The 21,758-nt window shown below is 35.8% G+C and overlaps 1 protein-coding gene across 3 annotated transcripts in view; it reads right to left on the bottom strand.

Annotated features, from left to right (window-relative positions):
- Positions 1-21,758, bottom strand: part of LOC120861327 (RNA polymerase II-associated protein 3) — a 34,850-nt gene that overhangs the window by 3,306 nt on the left and 9,786 nt on the right. For all 3 annotated transcript variants that reach the window (XM_040236968.1, XM_040236970.1, XM_040236971.1), the window contains 10 exons: positions 20,538-20,659; positions 19,320-19,390; positions 18,211-18,336; positions 16,557-16,684; positions 10,927-11,048; positions 9,518-9,588; positions 9,295-9,396; positions 3,087-3,322; positions 1,592-1,778; positions 376-473 (listed from right to left, as the gene is read on the bottom strand). In XM_040236968.1, the coding sequence (XP_040092902.1) occupies positions 376-473; positions 1,592-1,778; positions 3,087-3,322; positions 9,295-9,396; positions 9,518-9,588; positions 10,927-11,048; positions 16,557-16,684; positions 18,211-18,336; positions 19,320-19,390; positions 20,538-20,659 (1,263 nt within the window). The remainder of the gene's footprint in view (positions 1-375; positions 474-1,591; positions 1,779-3,086; positions 3,323-9,294; positions 9,397-9,517; positions 9,589-10,926; positions 11,049-16,556; positions 16,685-18,210; positions 18,337-19,319; positions 19,391-20,537; positions 20,660-21,758) is intronic.

Here is a 21,758-nt window from a genome sequence, read left to right as displayed (position 1 = left end):
ATTTAGTTCTGCTTACTAAAATAATATTTCTAATTATACATAAATAAAGTCTTCATTTATCTTTTGTTCCTGCACACTGTCTATATTTTAAGTGCCCAATAATATTCTTAAATGTGAGGCATAGAAGAGACATTATTAATCTGTTATAATACTTGTTACTTCTATACTCCACCTTTCTCTAAAAAAATCTGTTAAGTCCTTTTTTCTCCTAATCATTTCCATTTTCATTGTTTATACCTGTATTTCTTTACACTACTGCAACAGTAAAATTTACAATATAGCTAATTCTGCAATATAAAAGGTAGCAGTATGATACCAAAAAGGATGAATTTTCCAAATAACTAAAAGTAGGAAAGTATAACTAAATTTACTTACTCAATGTAAAAGTCATGCAGAATTTTAATGATTTGGTTGAATACATCTGGATCTAGATTTTTCTGAAACAACTTGGGATACAAGGATGGTTCAATTTGCTTGGGAAAAATATAAGGAGTTAGAAAATTATGGCAATATTCCCAATCACAAATTATTTATATAATAATTGCTTAGATGAACATAGTAAAGAATAACTACTATGCATAAGTATTTAATGAACAATAATGGGGAATCACACTGAAATGTAACTATGACAGAAAGTTAGAGGGACTGTAAGATAATCACTCTGCTCAATTCACAGAAAAACCTCATGGAGAGACGTATATCACCCAAGAGAAACAGAAAACAACAGAGCTCAAAGAGCAATAAAAAGAGAGTTTAAAAAATAGAACTACATGAGATAATATATTTTGAAATGTTATATACCGCACCATTATAAGAAATTATTACAGTAATTACACTTGAAAAAGTGCTAAAAAATCCATTATTTGGTGAATTTCATATGATTTGACTCTTTTCCTTGAGCAAATAAAAGTTAATTTTCAGGAGAATGATTACCTAAATATTGTAAGCATAGTTTGGCACACAGAAGGCACTCACTGTATTTTAGCTTCTTTCCTCATCTTGAATGGAGAATTAAGTTTAAATCATGATGTATGAAATTAGATTGTTTCTGTTATAGAACAGAATTTAACACATTTCCAAAGGTTCCCTGGTTGCAAATACTTAGAATGGCCTGATCAGGATGATATATGTATTACGCAAGGGATAAGAGCATTTTCTACATTCACACTGTGAAAGAAACGTGAAAGTGAAAGTCACTCAGAATACTGGAGTGGGTAGCCTCTCCCTTCTCCAGGGGATCTTCCCAACCCAGGGATCGAACCCAGGTCTCCCGCAGTACAGGAAGATTCTTTTTTTTTTTTTTTTTTTTTGGGGGGGTGGGAAATGCAGGAAGATTCTTTACCAGCGCTGCCACCAGGGAAGCCCAAGAATACTGGAGTGGGTAGCCTATCCCTTCTCCAATGGATCTTCCCGACCCAGGAATCAAACCGGGGTTTCCTGCATTGCAGGCAGATTCCTTACCAACTGAGCTATCAGGGAAGCACAGAATCATACTGCTCACAAAGCAAACACAACCCTATTATTATATAATGACAAAAGAAGTTCTTTGACCTCTAATTTACAAGAGAACTACTAGCTTCCTACCTCTTACCTTCAAGTACTGATACAACATATCTGGAGAACTTTTCAGTTGTCTGAAATCAGATTCAAGCTGAAATGAGTTTGCAGGAACTGGAGGGAGAACAGTCCTGATAAACTGAGCAGGTGTTTTGTCTACCTCTATAGGAATCTTCTCACTGAAAGACTGACATACATCCTTTTTCAAATTGACATGAGAGCTGAAATATTTCAGAGGCATCAAATAATCAGAAAAGAAACAACAAATAGTCAAAGTTTATATACAGAAACCTCAATAGACATTCTAAAATTTCTGACTTTATTGATAGTGTGTTATCTATTTATAGCCTGCCAATAGTAAATTATTTCAGCTGATAATATATGTATAATTTTGGCAAGACATTATACTTCTACAAATTTTCGTGTGCTGACTGTGTACTGCCTATTCTTACTAGCTGGGCTAACAGCCTTGCCACCTTGTGACAAACTATTTCCATACACTGCATTTGTAGTAACAGTGTCAGTGCTCAGTCGTGTCTGACTCTTTGCAAACCCACGGACTATATTCCACCAGGCTCCTCTGTCCACGGGATTCTCCAGACAAGAAGACTGGAGTAGGTTACCATTCCCTTCTCCAGGGGATCTTCCCAACCCAAGGATTAAACCTGGGTCTCCGACACTGCAGGCAGATTCTTTTCCGTCTGAGCCACCAGGGAAACCCATACTGCATTATTATATCACATATACTCACAACTCAACCTTTCACTCTGAACTATCTGAATTATCACAGTTTCAAGAAAGATTTCAAAAAGAAAGAAATGCTTCCTCCTTTAAAGAAAAAGTCTGCCTACTTAAAAGTTTTCCCACAATCTATACTATCTCTCTAAATAGAACTACTAGAATTCAAAGTTTAAAAAAAAAAAGTTTTTAATAGGACTGTTGAGTAGCAATGCAAGAATATATAATAAAATTTCAATAAAGTAAACTATTAGTCTATGTCTTTTATTCTCATGATTAAGAAAACGCATGACTTTAAAAAAAATTCTGAACAAAATTTAAAGAGCCCACAAATAATCATCAATGGCTAGAATAATGACAATGCCTAAATTCTACATTGTTTATGAAGCTTCCCTTCAAAAAATTAAAAATTCTTGCTGAATTACAAAGTGAAACATATTAAAGTTCTAGACAACATAGAAACATATTAAGTTCTAGAAAACATAGAAACATATTAAGTTCTAGAAAAGAAAATAGATGAAATCAATTTGTTCAAGGTACTGTTATCATTTCTAAATTCCTCACTATGGTAAAGGAATAATGATAATTCGTTCAGCAAAACCTCTCTTACATTTACGTAAAAAGAATAAAAAAACAGAATCTAAAGTTGGATAGTTCAAAAGGTTATGGGGAAGAATACAACCAGAAGTCTTATCAGTACTATCAATTTTCAGTACTTATCAGTCTTATCAGTATTATCAATGGAATTATTACCATTCAGATGATTATCAAATAAGAGTATTTCTACTCACTGAAGAGCTGAAGTATCACTGATTTCTTCTATTTTTAATACTTTGGCTTTTGGGACACCACTTGTGGGCAAAAGGTGATCTTGGCTTGAGTTCTTATTTGTCATGCCTGTGGTTGCTGTTACACTTGCCAGGGTAACAGGATTACACTCTGGAGTAGCCACAGTAGCAGTGCTATCCAGCACAACAGTCTGTATCAAATTACCAGTTTCTTCAATAATAACCTTCTTGAGTGGCTTCTAAAACAATAAAATCAATTCTTTACATCAATACAAAAGTTTCTTAAAGTCACAAATTAAAAGGTTACAATGTTCTTTCAGCCAATATTCCAGCTGTAAGTAAATTCAATCTGAAGCATACCTTCTGAGAATGCAAAGAACAAAAAGAATCACAGCAGCTACCATATGCATGTCTAAATGGGGGAAAGACGGTGCATGTAGAAATAATTAGAAGGCACTATAAAAGGTGAAGGTCCAGGGTGCCCAGAGAAAAGAGGAAGGAAGATTAAAATTGACATCAGGGAGCTTCACAGAAAAAGCACACAGGAATGGCAGTGTGATAGGGTACAGCATGGCCAGTGGGAAGGTGAGACGTCCACCACGGCTGGTGCAAGAGGAGGAGAGGTGAGACAAAGCCGGAAAGGCTGCTTAAAGAGAGCTTACAAAGGGATTTGTGTCCCATCTCAAGGAGTCTTGAGTTTATCCCAGAGGCAACAAAACCAAATAAAAATATGGTCAAATGACACTAGTACTGTAGGCTAGCTAAGCAGAACAAGGTCAGGCAATAAACAGCATTCTGTATGAAAGAGACTAATATTTAAACCTAACTGCATCTTCTTCATATGTAGCAGCTGGATAAAACCAGCCCAGGATTAAAGATTTGTCAAATAATATTCACAAAGCTGGTAAGTACTTGACCATAATAATGGTTTTTAATTTATTAAAATAAATAGTATTCACTATTTATTTTAATCGTAACAGATGTTAAACATTTTCAATTTCTTCCTCAGCTTACATGTAATACTTTAATTTAGAAAAAAGACTTTCTTCAGTATATTGTTTTCATTCCAACTATACGACTGAATTTTAAATTAAAAAGTTGAAATATAAAAACCTTTTATACTAAACTCAGTGTTAAAGCCAGACATTACACTAGCATAACTAAGAAAAGACCTAATGGTAACAACTGAGTGTTACTGGATGAATACACATAAATCAAGAAGCTATTATAAATTTGTTAACAGAATCCTGTTAGCAGTTCTAGCAGTTCTAAAGGATAGTCATGTTAATCTAAGGCCTCTGCTTTGCTGAGAACTATCAAAACCAGTAGGCTTTCTATCAAAATATTGACCAAGAATGGACATGTTAATGTTAAAAAACAGTGTTAAAGAACAGACTATAAAAAAATAGACTACAACTACTAAATTATATTGATGTAGTCCCACTTAAAACCAAATCCTGGCCCTTCCCTGGCAGCCCATTGGCTAAGACTGCGCACTTCCACTGCAGGGGACACAGGCTCAGTCCCTGGTCAGGGAATGAGCATCCTGCATGGCGCACCATGAGGCAAAACCGGAAAACAAACCTAAATCTCGTCAATGACAACGTGTAAACCGATCCAGGCTAATGAATTTCCTAGCAGATGATCTGTTCAAGGGTAGACCACTGGCTCCTGAGAGTGGCTCAATGTTACTGATGATGGCTGGGAGGGATGAGGGGGTGACAGTATACTGGTAAAAGGAGAAAACCGTGAAAGACGACACTACAGCCAAAAGACATAAGAAAACATCAGAACATGAATTCATTTCTTTTTCTGGCCACACCTCACAGCTTGTGGGATCTCAGTGCCCCAACCAGGGACTGAACCCCGGTGGTTGACGGTGAAAACAGAGTCCTAACCACTGGACCACCAGGGAATTCCCAAATTCATCTCTTTTTAAATTAAGATTTAGAAACATAACATTTTCTTTAGCTTTATGACCATTTCAAGAAAAAGAAAACAGAACTGAAAATAAACAGAAAAAGAAGAAAGACCAAGTAGAAAGGTGAAATTTTCATATGGGAAAACAGGAAAATGAAAATAAAATAACAGAAAATAGATTAGTGGAAACTAACTCATTTCCTATCTAGGAACTCCAGGCCCAGGAGGTCTAGATTACTGCTCACCGACGGTCTCTCGAGAGAAAACATGCCAAAAGTAGTCAGACCTGCAGCCCGTAAGCACAGAACTCCATGGTTGAGCCTCTCGCTTGAATAAAGTAACCCCTTTCCTGACCGCTTGCCTCAATGTTCAGGTGGCCTCACACAAAGGCCACACAAAGGACTGAAAAGGAAATTAACATCCATTTCACCTGAAACTGCCTTAGCAATCCTGGACATCATTTTCTTTGATCTCAACTAACCTATGAGTAATTTTCAGCTTAAGCAGAAAAAGTCACATAGGGACCCTACTTGCCTAAGATTTTAAAGCTTATGAAATGGTCTGCCTGCCTGCTAAGTTGCTTCAGTCGTATTCGACTCTTTGCAACCCTATGAACTATAGCCTGCCAGGCTCCTCTGTCCATGGGATTCTCCAGGCAAGAATACTGGAGTGGGTTGCCATTTCCTTCTCCAAGGGATCTTCCCAATCCAGGAATCGAACCTGTGTCTCCTGAACTGGCAAGAGGGTTTTTTGTTTGTTTGTTTGTTTACCACTAGTGCCACCTGGGAAGCCTTTATCAGGTGGGACTCAAATCAAACCAAAAGCATCATACCAAACTGTCATACTTTTAAATAATGCCCAGATTTTAAAACGGAGACCTATTACAAAAATAAAGAGCAAATTTTCCCCTTCCTACTAAGATAATGATTTTGCTTGTGTTGGATCAGCTACAAAATGGTTACCCCAGATCCCTCAATTCATGGAGGTGTTCTGTTTTGAGATCCAGCCACAAAAGGTTAAAATTCATGTTGCATTTTCACAATTACTAATGTAACTGATTTATAACCTGAGGGAGGACAGAACTCAACAGATTTATAAAAGCTGTTTAGGATACACTGGCCATAGAACATTCTTCCATACAGATATTTGACTTACCATGTGGCAGTGTTTTTATAATTATGGACAAGCAAAGTCTGACAAAGACTTACTTTTTTAAAACTTTGGAATTAATTTTTGTGACAAAATTTTACAGAGATGTAAAAGTATAAATCACATTGAATTAAACATTTAATCACCTTTACTGTAAAAAATAGAATAGGTAATAAATATGATGTGTGACAATGAACATAATGTATAAAAGCAACTAGATTTATGCCTGGCATATGAAATAGTATCACAGAAAATTCAAGAATAAAGTCAAAATAAGAACCCAGGAAATGTATTAAAGAATTTCTCTGTTCGTTACTTGAAATAAGAACTTGGCAAAACACTTTCTTCACCTCGCCTTCTTCCTTAGTAAAAGGAGGATGAAAATATCTGCTCTGACTTCACTATAAAATCAGCATTTCTTTCAAAGCATCATCCATGCATTAACAGTTACTTCCAAGGGGCACAGAAGGAATCATGATCAGTGAAGAGCACACAGGGAGGTTTCTGGAGGCTGATACGTTTCAACTTTTTGACACAGTTGGTGGTTTCATAGGTGTTCACTTTATCCTTTAAATTTTAATTTGTCCTGGGTACTTTTTTATATGTATTTTATCTTTCATAATTTCCATATATGATACTAAGAAAACATCAGAAATTATCAGAGAGTCAAATTTATATGTATATATATAAATTCATATACACATATATATGAATTCCCAGGTGGCGCTAGTGGCAAAGAACCCGCCTGCCAATGCAAGAGACATAAGAGATGCATGTTCGATCCCTGGGTCAGGAAGATCCCCTGGAGAAGGAAATGGCAACCCACTCCAGTATTCTTGCCTGGAAAATCCTATGGACAGAGAAGCCTGGTGGGCTACAGTCCATAGGGTCACAAAGAGTTAGACACAACTGAGAGACTAACACATACATATATAATAATACATGCCTTAAATGATTCAATTTTAAAAGTCCAACACAAGACAAATCGCTGAATTTTACCATCTACTCTTTCCGTTCCAATACTGCAGGAAAAACTGGCTTTGTTAGACTTAATAAAAAAACAGTATAGTATACTAAGAACAATATGCAGCATATATTCTTAAGAATAAACAACAAAGGAAAACATAAGCAAAGTGAAAAGACAGCCTTCCGAATGGGAGAAAATAATAGCAAATGAAGCAACTGACAAACAACTAATCTCAAAAATATACAAGCAACTCCTGAAACTCAATTCCAGAAAAATAAACGACCCAATCAAAAAATGGGCCAAAGAACTAAATAGACATTTCTCCAAAGAAGACATACGGATGGCTAACAAACACATGAAAAGATGCTCAACATCACTCATTATTAGAGAAATGCAAATCAAAACCACAATGAGGTACCACTTCACACCAATCAGAATGTCTGCGATCCAAAAATCTGCAAGCAATAAATGCTGGAGAGGGTGTGGAGAGAAGGGAACCCTCCTACACTGTTGGTGGGAATGCAAACTAGTACAGCCACTATGGAGAACAGTGTGGAGATTCTTTAAAAAATTGCAAACAGAAATGCCTTATGACCCAGCAATCCCACTGTTGGGCATACACACAGAGGAAACCAGAATTGAAAGAGACACATGTACCCCAATGTTCATCGCAGCACTGTTTATAATAGCCAGGACATGGAAACAACCTAGATGTCCATCAGTAGATGAATGGATAAGAAAGCTGTGGTACATATACACAATGGAGTATTACTCAGCCATTAAAAAGAATACATTTGAATCAGTTCTGATGAGATGGATAAAACTGGAGCCGATTATACAGAGTGAAGTGAGCCAGAAAGAAAAACACCAATACAGTATACTAACACATATATATAGAATTTAGGAAGATGGCAATGATGACCCGGTATGCAGGATAGCAAAAAAGACACAGATGTGTATAGCGGACTTTTGGACTCAGAGGGAGAGGGAGAGGGTGTGATGATTTGGGAGAATGGCATTGAAACATGTATAATATCATGTAAGAATCGAATTGCCAGTCTATGTCTGATGCAGGATATGGCACGCTTGGGGCTGATGCGCGGGGATGACCCAGAGAGATGTTGTGGGGAAGGGGGTGGGAGAGGGGTTCATGTTTGGGAACGCATGTACACCTGTGGTGGATTCATGTCAATCTATGCCAAAACCAATACAGAATTGTAAAGTAAAAATTAAAAATAAATAAATAAATAAATAAATTAAAAAAAAAAAAAGAATAATTTTGCCTGCAGGTATACCTTAGAGATACTGCAGGTTCAGTTACAAACTATCACATAAAGTGAATATTGCAATGAAGCAAGTCACCTAAAGCTTTTGGTTTCTCAACGCATAATAAAAGTTATGTTTGCGCTATACCATACTCTTTTAAGTGTGAAATAGCAGCATGTCTTTAAAAAAACAATGTATATAACTTAAAATTTTTTTATTGCAAAAAAATGCTAACCATCATCTTAGCCTTCATCCTCATAATCTTTTCGTAATAGCAACAAAGATCACTGATCACACAGCACCATAACAAATATGATATTAACAAAAAAGTTTGAAATATTGAGAGAATTACCAAAATGTGACACAAAGACAGAAAGTAAAGAAAATACTATTGGGAAAATTGTGCCAACAGACTTGCACAGCAGAGGGTTGCCACAAATCTTCAATCTGTAAAAAATGCAGTATCTGCAAAGTGCAATAAAATGAGGTATGCCTGTACTAGATTTTTGCCATAGTGTTCATTTTAGACCTAACCCCACAGAAGTTATAAGACTATACTGTAATAAAATCCCAATCTCAAATAAGAACAGTAAAAGAAATAAAAGATGTTTAATTACAAAATGTACAACCGCTTCAAATTCCTTTTTAATCACAAAATATGAAGAAATATTTAGTGTTAAATTTAAGGACACTTTTAAAAGTTATGCCAGAACTTAAAACAGTTCCATTTTCTCCAATTTTCTTATGCCAATATTCCTAAGAGTATTTTTTTTAAGATTCTAAAACTGGTTCTAGGAAGAGATCTCAACATATCTTTTAAGAGACATACTAATTCAACAGCTTGTTTCAACTCAATTTATTATACCAGTGATATTTAAATAGCAAGGAGAAAAATTCAGGTTTACTTACAGTTGATCCAAGATGAGGCGGATTATCAATGGGTTTTATCACATTTTGCCTTTGAGTAGAATCAAGAAAGACATCATCCCAGTGTCCTTTCTCAATTAATTCCTTAAAAATAAATTTGTAATTATGACACTATCAAAATATTCTCAAGTTAATCACACAACAAATAAAGGTATTTATGCTTCAGAAGATAGGACCATATTTTGATGGAAAGAAGAACGCTTACCTTTTTAATTTTAGAAAGTTCAGTTACTGCCTGTTTATTTCCAGGCTCCAAAAGTAAAACAGTTTCAAAATCTAAAACGAGTTTTTAAGAAACATAATAAATTAGTGCAAATACCTTATGGAGTTCAAGAAATCATATATTTAGTTAATAACCCCATACCTATATCTCAAGAAGCTCTATTCGGGATGCTAGGAAACTGGTGAGCAATAATAAGAACTAACGCTTATTGAGTGCTTTTCTCTTTGCTTTATATCAATTCTCAGGTAACCTTCACTACAATTTAACTTCACAGTGACACAACTGAGGTCTGAGGGCTAGAGGTCATCTACTTATCAAAGCTCACACTGATAACAAATGATGGGGTAACTCACCAAATGTAAGAGAGAATCTAAGAGAATTCCAGATCATGGAATATTATTCAGCCTTAAAAAGGAATCCAGTTCTGATATATGCTACAATATGGATGAGTCTTGGAGACACACTAAGTGAAGTAAGCCAGAAAATAAAAGGATAACTATTGTATGATTCTTTACTCATATGAGGTACCTAGAATAGTCAAATTCAGAGACAGAAAACAGAATGCTGGTTACCAGGAGGTGGAGGGAAGGGGCAATAGAGAATTACTGTCAAACGACAGAGTATTCAAAATGGAATGGTGAAAAAGGTCTGGAGATGTACGATGGTGATGGTTGCACAAAAGGTCAATGTACTCAATGCACTGAATTGTACACTTAAAAATGGTTTAAACAGTAAATTCTATGTTATGTATATTTTACCATAATAAAAAAATGCATGGGCTATAGCTGAAGCCAGACTTTAAACAGCCAGATTTAAATGAACACGTCACAAAACAAAGGCTGAAAATCAACTAGGTAACTACTGATGCATCAAGAAGTTAGAAAACTAGCAAATTAAGCCAAAAAGACAGCTGAAGAAGGGAAATAAAGAGCAGAAACAAAGCAGAAAATATACACAAGAGAAATAAGCTGGTTCTTCAAAATGACTAAGAATAAATACTAAAAAGACAGATTGTGAAAAAAAATAATAATCAGCAATCAAGGGAAAAAGGAAGACATCATTACAGATCTCACATTATCCTCTATCTCCTGACTGTTGATTCCCTTTCTTTTCATTCTTGCCTTTTTCCTGCCTTTTTCCTTCGCACCTATAATTCAAATTTTTCATTAATTTTGATTGACAACTGGCCAGACTATACTGCTATTAGAAGATAACCAGGCCCACTATGAAAGCTGAATTTCTCCAAATTGGCAAACCTAAACTGTGAAAGAAAATGTACTTCTCTAAGTTCTGTATCCTCAAATCGTGGAAAGGCTACAAAAATGTCTGCTACTATAACTTGGGAGTGTCAACAGCAGAGTGAGTACCAGTTGTTACAAAAATAGTCTTACCTTGTTTGGCCTCACTTAGTTTTCCCAAAAACGTTCTTGCAGTGCCTCTTCTGGCAAAAGCTTTAGAATACGAGCCATCTAACAAGAGAGCTTGTGTGCAGTCTTTTTCAGCCTCTTCATACCTATTAAACATGATATAAATACTAAGGAGCAAAATGTGGCTTATAGAAAACTTCATGTCAACTGAGTTTCTAATATAAAATATATATATCTCCCAAATCTCTCTTTAAGGGAAAAGACTAACTTCTAAATTTTTTATTCTCACCAAATTTTGGAATCCTCTGGTTGAGGAGGGAGAAGGTAACAGATAAAGTGAAGTCAGAAATTAGTCTGGTGGAAGGATGGAATTAATGATGGTAAAATATGAATAAAGCAGACAAAATACCAAAGCATACCTCCCCTCCAACTCTCAACATGTACAGTTACTACATTAAGAATAACTGGCATCAATTCTCCAAAGTTAATTAAGACTTACCCATACTACACATCACCTAAGGAAAACACACTCATACTTCGAATTCACTGTGTATGTGAAAGAATATCATCTAATACTTTTCATGAATTCTACTCAGTCATGCAATCAGCAATCGATTCAGTTTGACTGGGTACTGCTTCATAACAAAAAAGAAAAGTTAAAAAAATAAAATAAAAATCTTTATATCCTCATATATTAAAATGACATTTAATGAATTGTTATGGATTTACTTGGCATAATAATGGTATTGTGATTATGTATGAAGCATCCTTAAAGGATGAAATATCATGTCCATGATTTGTTTTATAATAACTCAGGTGGGAAAAAAGTGGAACTAAATATGACAAAAAAAGGTATGGCTTGTGAAAACTAGATGATCTGGTACACAGAGTTTACTATGAAAAGTTTCATAATAAAATTAAAAAAAAAAAAAATCTTCTGTGATCACATTCTTCCCAAGACCTAAATGAATGCCATCTTACCTTCAATAAGACCTAATATGAACAAGATTAAACACCCCTGAGTTTTTTTTTTTTCTGAATTCTTTAATTCACTTCTGAGTAAAAGAAAGATTATGTTTGTGTGTGTTCATGTCCATGCCCCAACCAGTTTATTCTCTACATGACTGATTACATCATTTTCCCATTCAAGATACTGCATGGTCTCCACACTTCTTAGGATGAAGTCGAGCTCCTCTGCAGAGCACAAAGTTGGGGGGTTGCTTGACTCTCCAGCCTTATCTCTGCCAGTGCCCCTGCGTATCAGTCATCATATGAACCTCCTGCCCTTTCCAGAAGGTACCATCGAATTTTTGCTTCTTGTGTCTTTGAACCTGCACTGGGACACTAGACCTGTCTCTTCACCTCACTAATCATACCATCCCTTGACATCTTGGTTCCATTCAAACTCCTGTTTGAAAAGTTGCTCTTTTCCTGTTCCTCATCTAGTCTATGACAGACAGTGCCTGACAGCACTCACTATTTAGTAGAGAAAACTTCAGATGTCAACTGTACGTCTAGAAGACACATTAAAGGGCATTTCCTGGCGGTCCAATGGCTAGGACTCAGCGTTTTCATTGCTGAGGATACAGGTTTGAACTCTGGTCAGGGAACTAAAACTCTGCAAGCTGGGCAATGCGGCCAAAAAAAATAAAGACATACTAGAAAGATATGCAAGTAAGACTAACATAGGTCTTTTAAATTAAAAAAAAAAAAAACTTGCTATGATATACTTATGTGGTTATCAACTAAACCAACAGAACACAATAAATTAGAGGCCTCATAAATGTAGATATAATCTCTCATCTATTAGAAGGTATTCTTTTTGGCATTAATCAAACCTAAAAATGTAGGCCTTACAATTTTTTAATCATGTGCAATTCCTGAATAGCAAAATTCAAATTTTTCCTAAGTTAGTAAGAAATGCAATGACTTTTACTCAGTCTAATCAAAACAATACATCTCTAGTGAGTCCGAAAGTTTCAATGAAGTTAAATACAAATTAAGATCTAAAAATCTGGATGGGAAAAATACTACATCCTTACTACCATTAACTTTTAAATGACATGTAATAAACCACATTAGTAAAAGCAGTACCTATAACTTTGTCACCAATAAAAATCACAGATATTTTCATACCACACCACATCTGTCACAGATATCTTTGAGGTATCAGAACTATTTCAGAAATAATGAGGCAATTTAACCTGATGTTTGTTTGCATGTGATCATAGTAACTGTTTGTAAATGCTCCTATGACACAGCTGGCCAACCAGCAGGCAACTCTGTCCCTAGCAGTCACTTAGACGCCAAAGAGTGAAGCTATATGTTATGAAGTGTGTTGCCATTTCTTCCTCCAGGGGATCTTGCTGACCCAGGGATCAAAGCCACGTCTTCTGCGTCTCCTCGCACTGGCAAATTCTTTACCATGAGCCACTGTTATCACACTGGTAATGTAATCATCTGTGCTGCTTTCTGGGCATTCCCTAGACACACTTACTGGTTGATCAATATGTAGAAGACGTGTCGGTGAACATCCCCAAATTCTAGTGGCTTTATTCAAACTTTCACAATAATACATCTTTAAAAATTTTTTTAACTTTAACTTGCCTATGTTTATTTTAGGTTTGGAAATTTTTGTTCTTTTTAAGTTTTCATTTTGTACTGCTGCTACTGCTGCTGCTAAGTCGCTTCGGTCGTGTCCGACTCTGTGCAACCCCATAGACGGCAGCCCACCAGGCTCCCCAGTCCCTGGGATTCTCCAGGCAAGAACACTGGAGTGGGTTGCTATTTCCTTCTCCAATGCATGAAAGTGAAAAGTGAAAGGGAAGTCGCTCAGTCGTGTCCGACTCTTAGGGACCCCATGGACTGCGGCCCACCAGGCTCCTCTGTCCATGGGATTTTCCAGGCAAGAGTGCTGGAGTGGGGTGCCATTGCCTTCTCCGATTTTGTACTGGGGTATAGCCAATTAACAATGTTATAGTAGTTTCAGGTGAACAGCAAAGGGACTCAGTCATACATACAGATGTATCCCTTCTCCCCCAAACACCCCTCCCATCCAGGCCGGCACATACCACTGAGGACAGTTCCATGTGCTGTACAACAGGTCTTCGTTGGTTACCCATTTTAAATATGGTAGTGTGTACATGACCTTCCCAAAATCCCTAACTATCCCCTCGCCCTGGCAACAATAGATTCGTTTTCTAAATCTGTAAGTCTCTTTCTGTTTTGTAAGTAAGTACATTTGTGTCATTTCTTTTTCGATTCCACGTATAAGGGATGTTGTTATTGTATTTTTCCTTCTCTTACTTCACTCAGTATGACACTCTCTATAACTTGCCTATATTTTAAATGCAGTTTCTCATTTTGTAGTGTGTTTAATTTCTTTTTAATAATTTTATTTTTATACTTATATCTGTGCTGAGTCTCCATTGCTGTGTGGCTTTTCTCTAGTTGCGGTGAACAGGGGTTACTCTTTAGTTGCAGTGAGCTGGCTTCTCATTGCGGTGGCTTCTTTTGTGGAGCACGGGTTCTAGCAAGCAAATGGGCTTAAGTAGTTGTGGCTCCCAGGCTCGAGAGCACAGGCTCAATAGTTGTGGCACACAGGCTTAGTTGCTCTGCAGCATGTGGCATCTTCTCGGATCAAGGAGTGAACCTGTGTCTCCTGCATTGGCAGGCAGATTCTTTACTACTGAGCCACCAGGGAAGCCTCTGTAGCGTGTTAATCTTTAAAACCGTTATATCACAAATTTTGATAAAGCACAAGCTGGAATCAAGATTGCAGGGAGAAGTATCAGTAACCTCAGATATGCAGATGACACTACTCTTATGGCAGAAAGCGATGAGGAACTAAAGAGCCTCTCGATGAAGGTGAAATAGGAGAGTGAAAAGTTGGCTTAAAACTCAACATTCAAAAAACAAAGATCATGGCATCCGGTCCTATCACTTCATGGCAAATAGATGGGAAAACAATGGAAACAGTGACAGACTTATTTTCTTGGGCTCCAAAATCACTGCAGATGGTGACTGCAGCCATGAAATTAAAAGACGCTTGCTCCTTGAAAGAATAGCTATGACCAACCTAGACAGCATAATAAAAAGCTGAGACATTACTTTGCCAATAAAGGTCCATTTAGTCAAAGCTATCTTTTTTCCCGTAGTCATGTATGGATGTGAGAGTTGGACCATAAACAGGGCTGAACCGTGAAGAACTGATGTTTTTGAACTGTGGAATTGGAGAAGATTCTTGAGAGTCCCTTGGACTACAAGGAGATCAAACCAGTCAATCTTAAAAGAAATTGGTGGTGGTTTAGTCACTAAGTTGTGTCCGACTCTTGAGACCTCATGGACTGTAGCCTGCCAGGCTCCTCTATCCATGGGATTCTCCAGGCAAGAATTCTGGAGTGGGTTGCCATTTCCTTTTCCAGGGAATCTTCTTGACCCAGGAATCAAACCAGCTCTCCTGCATTGCAGGTAGATTCTTTACTGACTGAGCTATGAGGGAAGCTCTTAAAGGAAATTAGTCCTGAATATTCATTGGAAGGACTGATGCTGAAGCTGAAGCTCTAATACTCTGGCCACCTGATGCAGAGAACCGACTCACTAGAAAAGACCCTGTTGCTGGGAAAGATTGAAGGCAGGAGAAGGGGACGACAGAGGATAAGATGGTTAAATGGTATCATCAACTCAATGGACATGAGTTTGAGCAAGCTCCAGGAGTTGATGATCAGGGAAGCCTGGCGTGCTACAGTCCATGGGGTGGCAAAGAGTAGGACACGACTGAGTGACTGAACTGAACTAACATCACAAATCTTAATATTTTTAAAACTCTATTTCAATATAGTTGGTTTCCTTTGTAATCCTAAATGTATAACTACACACTTAAATATTATCTTGAGAAAGGTGCACCATGCAACTAAAGCGGTCTGTGGCACCAAAAAGTTCAGAGTCTCTACTTATAATATTTATAGGAATCTTTAATTGTATAACTAGTGTGTAGTATTACAACAAAGACATAGTTTCTATCATCAGATATATTATTCTGCTGATTGTCCAACATGGAGCCCTTGAGTGCATCCAGAAATATGTGGTTAGTATCACAGGACCAAGTTTTAGTTCTGTATGTAATCAATCAGCAGTTTCAATGACAGCACTCCTCTTTTGTTATACATGCATACGCTTCCAGATAAGATTCTGCCCAAAGGGTTCTGAGATTAAAAATAATTTTTAAATCACTAATTCAGAATAGCATAAAGCAATTAAAGAAGTGTTAAACTGTGTAACACCAGACCAAAATTGAGTAAGTACTTTAGAGCTAGTGGCACAGTGGTAAAGAATCCATCTGCTAAATACAAGAGAATGCAGGTTCAATCTCTGGGTCAGAAAGTTCCCTGGAGAAGAAATGGCAACCCATTCTAGGATTCTTGCCTGGAAAATCCTGTGGACAGAGGAGCCTGACAAGCTACAGTCCACGGGGTCACAAAGAGTCAGATACGACCAAACAACTAAACAACATTTAGTGAATATGTACTATGACACACACACCCTCTCTCATTTAATGCTTAAGAGTGAGTTAAATTTAATTATTTAGATAATATACCATTTTACAGTAAATTTCATTTTCACCCTGCAAAGAATTAAAGGTAACCAATACTTACTTCTGAATCTTCAGATAGGCCATTGCTCTGTTAGCTGGAAGAAGGGCATTAGTGCCATCTGCTGCTATCCCTCGAGTATAGCATTCGATTGCTCTTTCATATTTCCCCTCTTTGAAAAATGCATTTCCCTATCATTTCAGAAAGAAGTATGGAGAAGAATTTAAAAAAAAATTAGTTGAATTCAAATTTTTAGCAACACTGCTAGTATACCAATCATTATTATATCAGTAATTAAACTATTTTTTAATTGCTAAAAATCCATGAGATGTTTTAGAATCTGTTTGGGTTGTTTTTTATAATGGTGTTCTTCTCTTTTCAGTACTAAAAAAAAGTGCGCTACTATATTATCTTGCAGGACTAACCATTATTTTACCAATTAAAGATTAGATGAAGTTTAAATGAAAAATACATTTTAATAAACATAGGCCCAAATATTGTACTCTTTAATTATATCAGAATCTGTGCAGGGAATTCCCTGTGGTCCAGTTGTTACGACTCCACACTCTCACTGCTGAGGGCACTGGTTGACCCTGGCTGGGGAATTAAGATCCCCCAAGTTGCGAGGCACAATCAAAAAAAAAATAGAATCTGTATAAAAGAATTTCATAATCCAAATAATTTGTGTGAAAGAACAGAGTACCAGACTGTACAGCTCACTATTCAGTAACATTAATATGCCTACACAGAGAATAAATCAAATTGTATTGGAAGGTGTACTAGATTTCATTTTAACATTTATTTATAATCAGAGTCAGATATATCACAATCAATAATCATTCCATAAATTTTTATTAGGAATCCTCTGTAGGTCCATGAAAGCCCATAGTATGTTAAATTAAGTCTAAAGAAATTTTGATCAGAAATAGTTCATTGTGTGACATCCCTGGCAGTCCAGCGGTTAAGACGCCATACTTTCATTGTTGGGAGCGTGGGTTCAATCCTTGGTCAGGGAATTAAAATTTTATGTGCCCCATGGTGAGGTCAAAAAGGGGGAAAAAAAATAGTTCAGTGTAATTTAATGAAAAATAAATAAGACTCAGTTTTATTTCTTTTTTAATACATTTATTCATTTCTGACTGTGCTGGGTCTTCATTGCTGCTCGTGGACTTTCTCTAGTTGCAGTGAGTGGTGGGCTACTCTTCATTGCAACGGTTGGGCTTTTCTTCTTGAGGAGCATGGGCTCTAGAACACACAGACCCCAGTAGTTGAGGTTCCCGGGCTCTAGAGCACAGGCTCACTCGTTGTGGTACTGGCTGGGCTCAGTTGTCCCATGGCATGTGGGATCTTCCCAGACTAGGGATCGAATGCATGTCTCCTATACTGGCAGGTGGATTCTTTACCACTGAGCCACCAAGGAAGCACCGTAAATTTATTTCTATGTTAATTTTATAACCATCTATATGTAAACATATGTCAAAATGCTCAAAAATAATTTGTTTCCTAAACTTATATATAATACTTTTTATAATTATATATTAAGTCATCAATTACTCAGTTTTAATTGGTAGGCTCCAGAAGTTTTAGTATATTTAATTTTCAGTTTCTATTGAAGGAGAATTTTAATATAATATTAATAAAGACAAAAACTTAACTGATACACAAAAAACTAAGAGTAAACTCAGGAAAACATATACGTGTTAGAATCCTGTATTACCCGATCTTTCTCCGAAATAGCCTGTTGTTTATTCTGTTGCTCTTCAATCTGTTTTTTCTCTCCTTCATCTGACTTAACCATTGTATCAGTTTCCTCTGGATATGAGTCTTCTTTGGAAGTTAAAGCCTAGAAGACATAGCAGTCAGCTAAATAAAACAAGTAATGGAAGAGGCATACATGTTTGACTTTAAAATAACAAACTATTCACATTAGAATTCCTGCCACATTTCAAATAATTAAAATATTTACTCCAATTCAAAATATTTCTACTAAGAAAATTAAAAAGCAAATTTAATGTATATCTTATTCCAATTAAAGTAATATTCACTAAAGAGCTATTCATTTATTTATTCAACAAAGATTCTTTTGAATTTCTACACTATTCTAGGAACAATTTTTTAAAATAAAGAAGGTAATTGAGACCACATCACCAAATCTCTCAAATTTACTATTCATAGTCATTATCTGACCATCTAGGATAAAACACAAAAATACATAACACAGTTCACAATTAGAGTCAAGTTGATGGTATTTACCAAGAGATTTTATATGCATTATGTAATGGTGATATTTAAAGGCAGACTTTCCTCAATCATTGCTACTTTCAACAGATGGCAAAATAATTATAAGTGATGCAAAAGGAAAGTAAAAGGAATACAGACTATAAGTATAATTTGACAGCAAATTTTACAGTTAATATCTATTTTCTTACTTTTAAAAATTTAGTATTATTTTCCCTGTATAAACCATAAAGATGGAGCAACTTTAAAACTACAAAAATCAAAGAAATATGTGATAGTACAAAAACAAAGCACAAGACAAATTAGAAAAATTAGTGGGATAAAGAAAAATAATTCTGTCATCTGGATAAAAGAAAGCAGCAGTAGTTCTAAATATCTTAGACAACTTTTTAAGGTAACAATTAAGAATCTTTAAATACCATTATACCACCTCTAGCTTACAATGTGTTTAGTTAAAAAAACTCTCTAGTACAAAGAATTAAAATTAGAAAAATGTCTACATTACATAATACAAGTCTATACAGAAACATTTACTTTGTCAAATAAAGGTCGTAAGTAACACACTTAATTTAAATAACTACAGTTTACCTGATTAATTTTCCTGAGTTCATTTGAAGCTTCAAAGTTATTTGGTTCCAGTTCTAATACTTTTTCATAATCTGAGTAAAACAGAAGATAACAGAATATTTAAAAGATATATGGTACCTATAGTTGATTCACGTTGAGGTTTGACAGAAAACAAGAGAATTCTGTAAAGCAATTATCCTTCAATTAAAAATATAATTTTAAAAAAAAGATATATGGGACTTTCCTAGTGGTACAGTGGATACGAATCTGCCTGCAATGCAGGGGACACGCGTTCAATCCCTGGTCCGGGAAGATTCCACGTCTCAGAGCAACTAAGCCGGTGCACCACAACTATTGTACCCGAGCTCTAGAGCCCACAAGTCGCAAGGATGGAGCCCGTGAGCCACAGCGACTGAAACCCACACACCCTAGAGCCTGGGCTCCACAACAAGAAAAGTCACAATGAGAAGCGCATGTGCCACAGTGACGAGTCGCCCCCACTAGCCACAACTACAGAAAGCCTGAGTATAGCAACAAAGACTCAGGGTAACCAACAAATAAATAATCAAAAAAAGATATATGGTATTCAAAAACCTGTATAAAATAGCAGTCATCTGCTTACAGGGGACAGTTTAAATTAAGAGGAACTAAGAAATACTGACATTATTCCACTGGATTTCCTCCATTCTCTCAGGACAGATAAAACCCTTAATCCTTGTGTCAAGCCTCCTTCTTCAAGCCTCAGGAAGAACACTTGCTATCATAAGTTATATCTCATAAAACCAAGAAGGAGCACAATCTTTCAGACATAAACTTCATTCCAATTTTCTGATTTATACTACACAAGCCCATTTTATGAAATAATAAAAGGATTAAATTTAAAAAATAAATAAAAATGTGTTAGGTTTATGCATTAACTCTAGCCTCACAAAAGCCAACAAGATGTTTTAATCTGTCTCACATATAAGAAACTGAAAATCAGAGAAAATACATAACTTTCCCCTGGTAACAGAGGGAACACATGGTTGAATGAGAATATTAACCAAAGTTTAATCAGTGGCAAATAACAAGGTCTTTTCCCAAAATATCAAAATACATTTTAAATTGCAAAAACCAGTTTTATTCAATATAGAAAGATTTCTGAAGATAGTAACTGTGATTATCTAGTATTCTTTGTATAGAATCAATTAAACTATTAAATAACTTTTTAGATAATGATGACCTGGAAAACATTAATACCTTTTTTGGCATCCTCTAATTTTTGCAAAGCAAATCGAGCGGCACCTCGTCTTGCATAAGCCTTTGTATAACTTCTATTCAAGGCAATTGCTAAATTACAATCAGACTCCGCAACAGCAAATCTGCAATTTAAAAAAAAATAAAGTGAAGTTAATAAAAATCATCTGTTAAAAACTTCAAAAAATTTGTTTCTGAAACCTCTGAAAAGGGGATTTACTTCCCATTTGAAGGCATGTTTCTCTTATTTTTTTTCTATTTTCTTTTTAATTTTTATTGTAGTAGATTTATAGTATTGTGTTAGTTTTAGGCATACAACAAAGTCAATCAGCTATACATATAGGTATACGTGTGTGTGTGTGTGTGTGTATACGTATTTATCTCCACTCTTTTTCAGATTCTTTCCCCACAGAGGCCATTAGAGAGTACTATGCAGAGTTCCCTGTGCTACCATCTCCTTTTAGTTAAGCCCATTAAAATCAGTAATTTCTGATGTAAGCAGTTTCTTTAAAGCAACGAAAAGAATGCCCACTATCACTGCTTTTTCTCAGTACTCTACTAGAGGTCCTGACCAATGAAGTTCCATAAGAAAGAAAGAGAACTAAAAAGACTGGAAAGGAAGGAATAAAACTGACATTCTCAGATGATATAATGGTCTACCAAGAAAATTCAAAACAATCTAGACAGACTGTTAAAAATAAAGAAAGTTAAGCAAAGTGGCTACTCTACTAGATATCAACAACAACAAAAATAAAATAAATCTAACAAAAGATGTACAAGATCCAGATGCAGAAAATTACGAGGTTGTCTTCAAAGACATGAAAGAAAACTACAGCAATTTCACATTCATCTATAAGACACAAAAATAGAACAATATAATTCTCTCCAAACTGATCTGTAAGTCCAATGCAATTGTAATCAAAATTTTTCAAGGAATTGGACAGGATGATTCTAATTTATACTGATTGGTAAAAGTCCAAGAATACCCAACATTCCTAAAGAATAATAAGGCCCTATACCAAATACCAAGATTTACTATAATGCTATAAAAATTAAAGATAGTATGGAAGGGCTATAGTAAAGGGCAACAGAGCAATGAAGAGAAGAAAGAAATGAGAAACAGATCCAGGCAAACTTGACATATGACAATGGGAGAATTGCAGATCCATGGGGAAAGTAAGGATATTCAACAAATAGGCTGAAACAATTGGGATATGGAACTGG

Source organism: Oryx dammah, unplaced genomic scaffold (assembly GCF_014754425.2).
Source record: "Oryx dammah isolate SB20612 unplaced genomic scaffold, SCBI_Odam_1.1 HiC_scaffold_11232, whole genome shotgun sequence".
NCBI classification, from domain to species: Eukaryota; Metazoa; Chordata; class Mammalia; order Artiodactyla; family Bovidae; genus Oryx; species Oryx dammah.
Note: the sequence above shows the minus strand (reverse complement) of the source record. Positions and strands in the feature narration are given on the sequence as shown.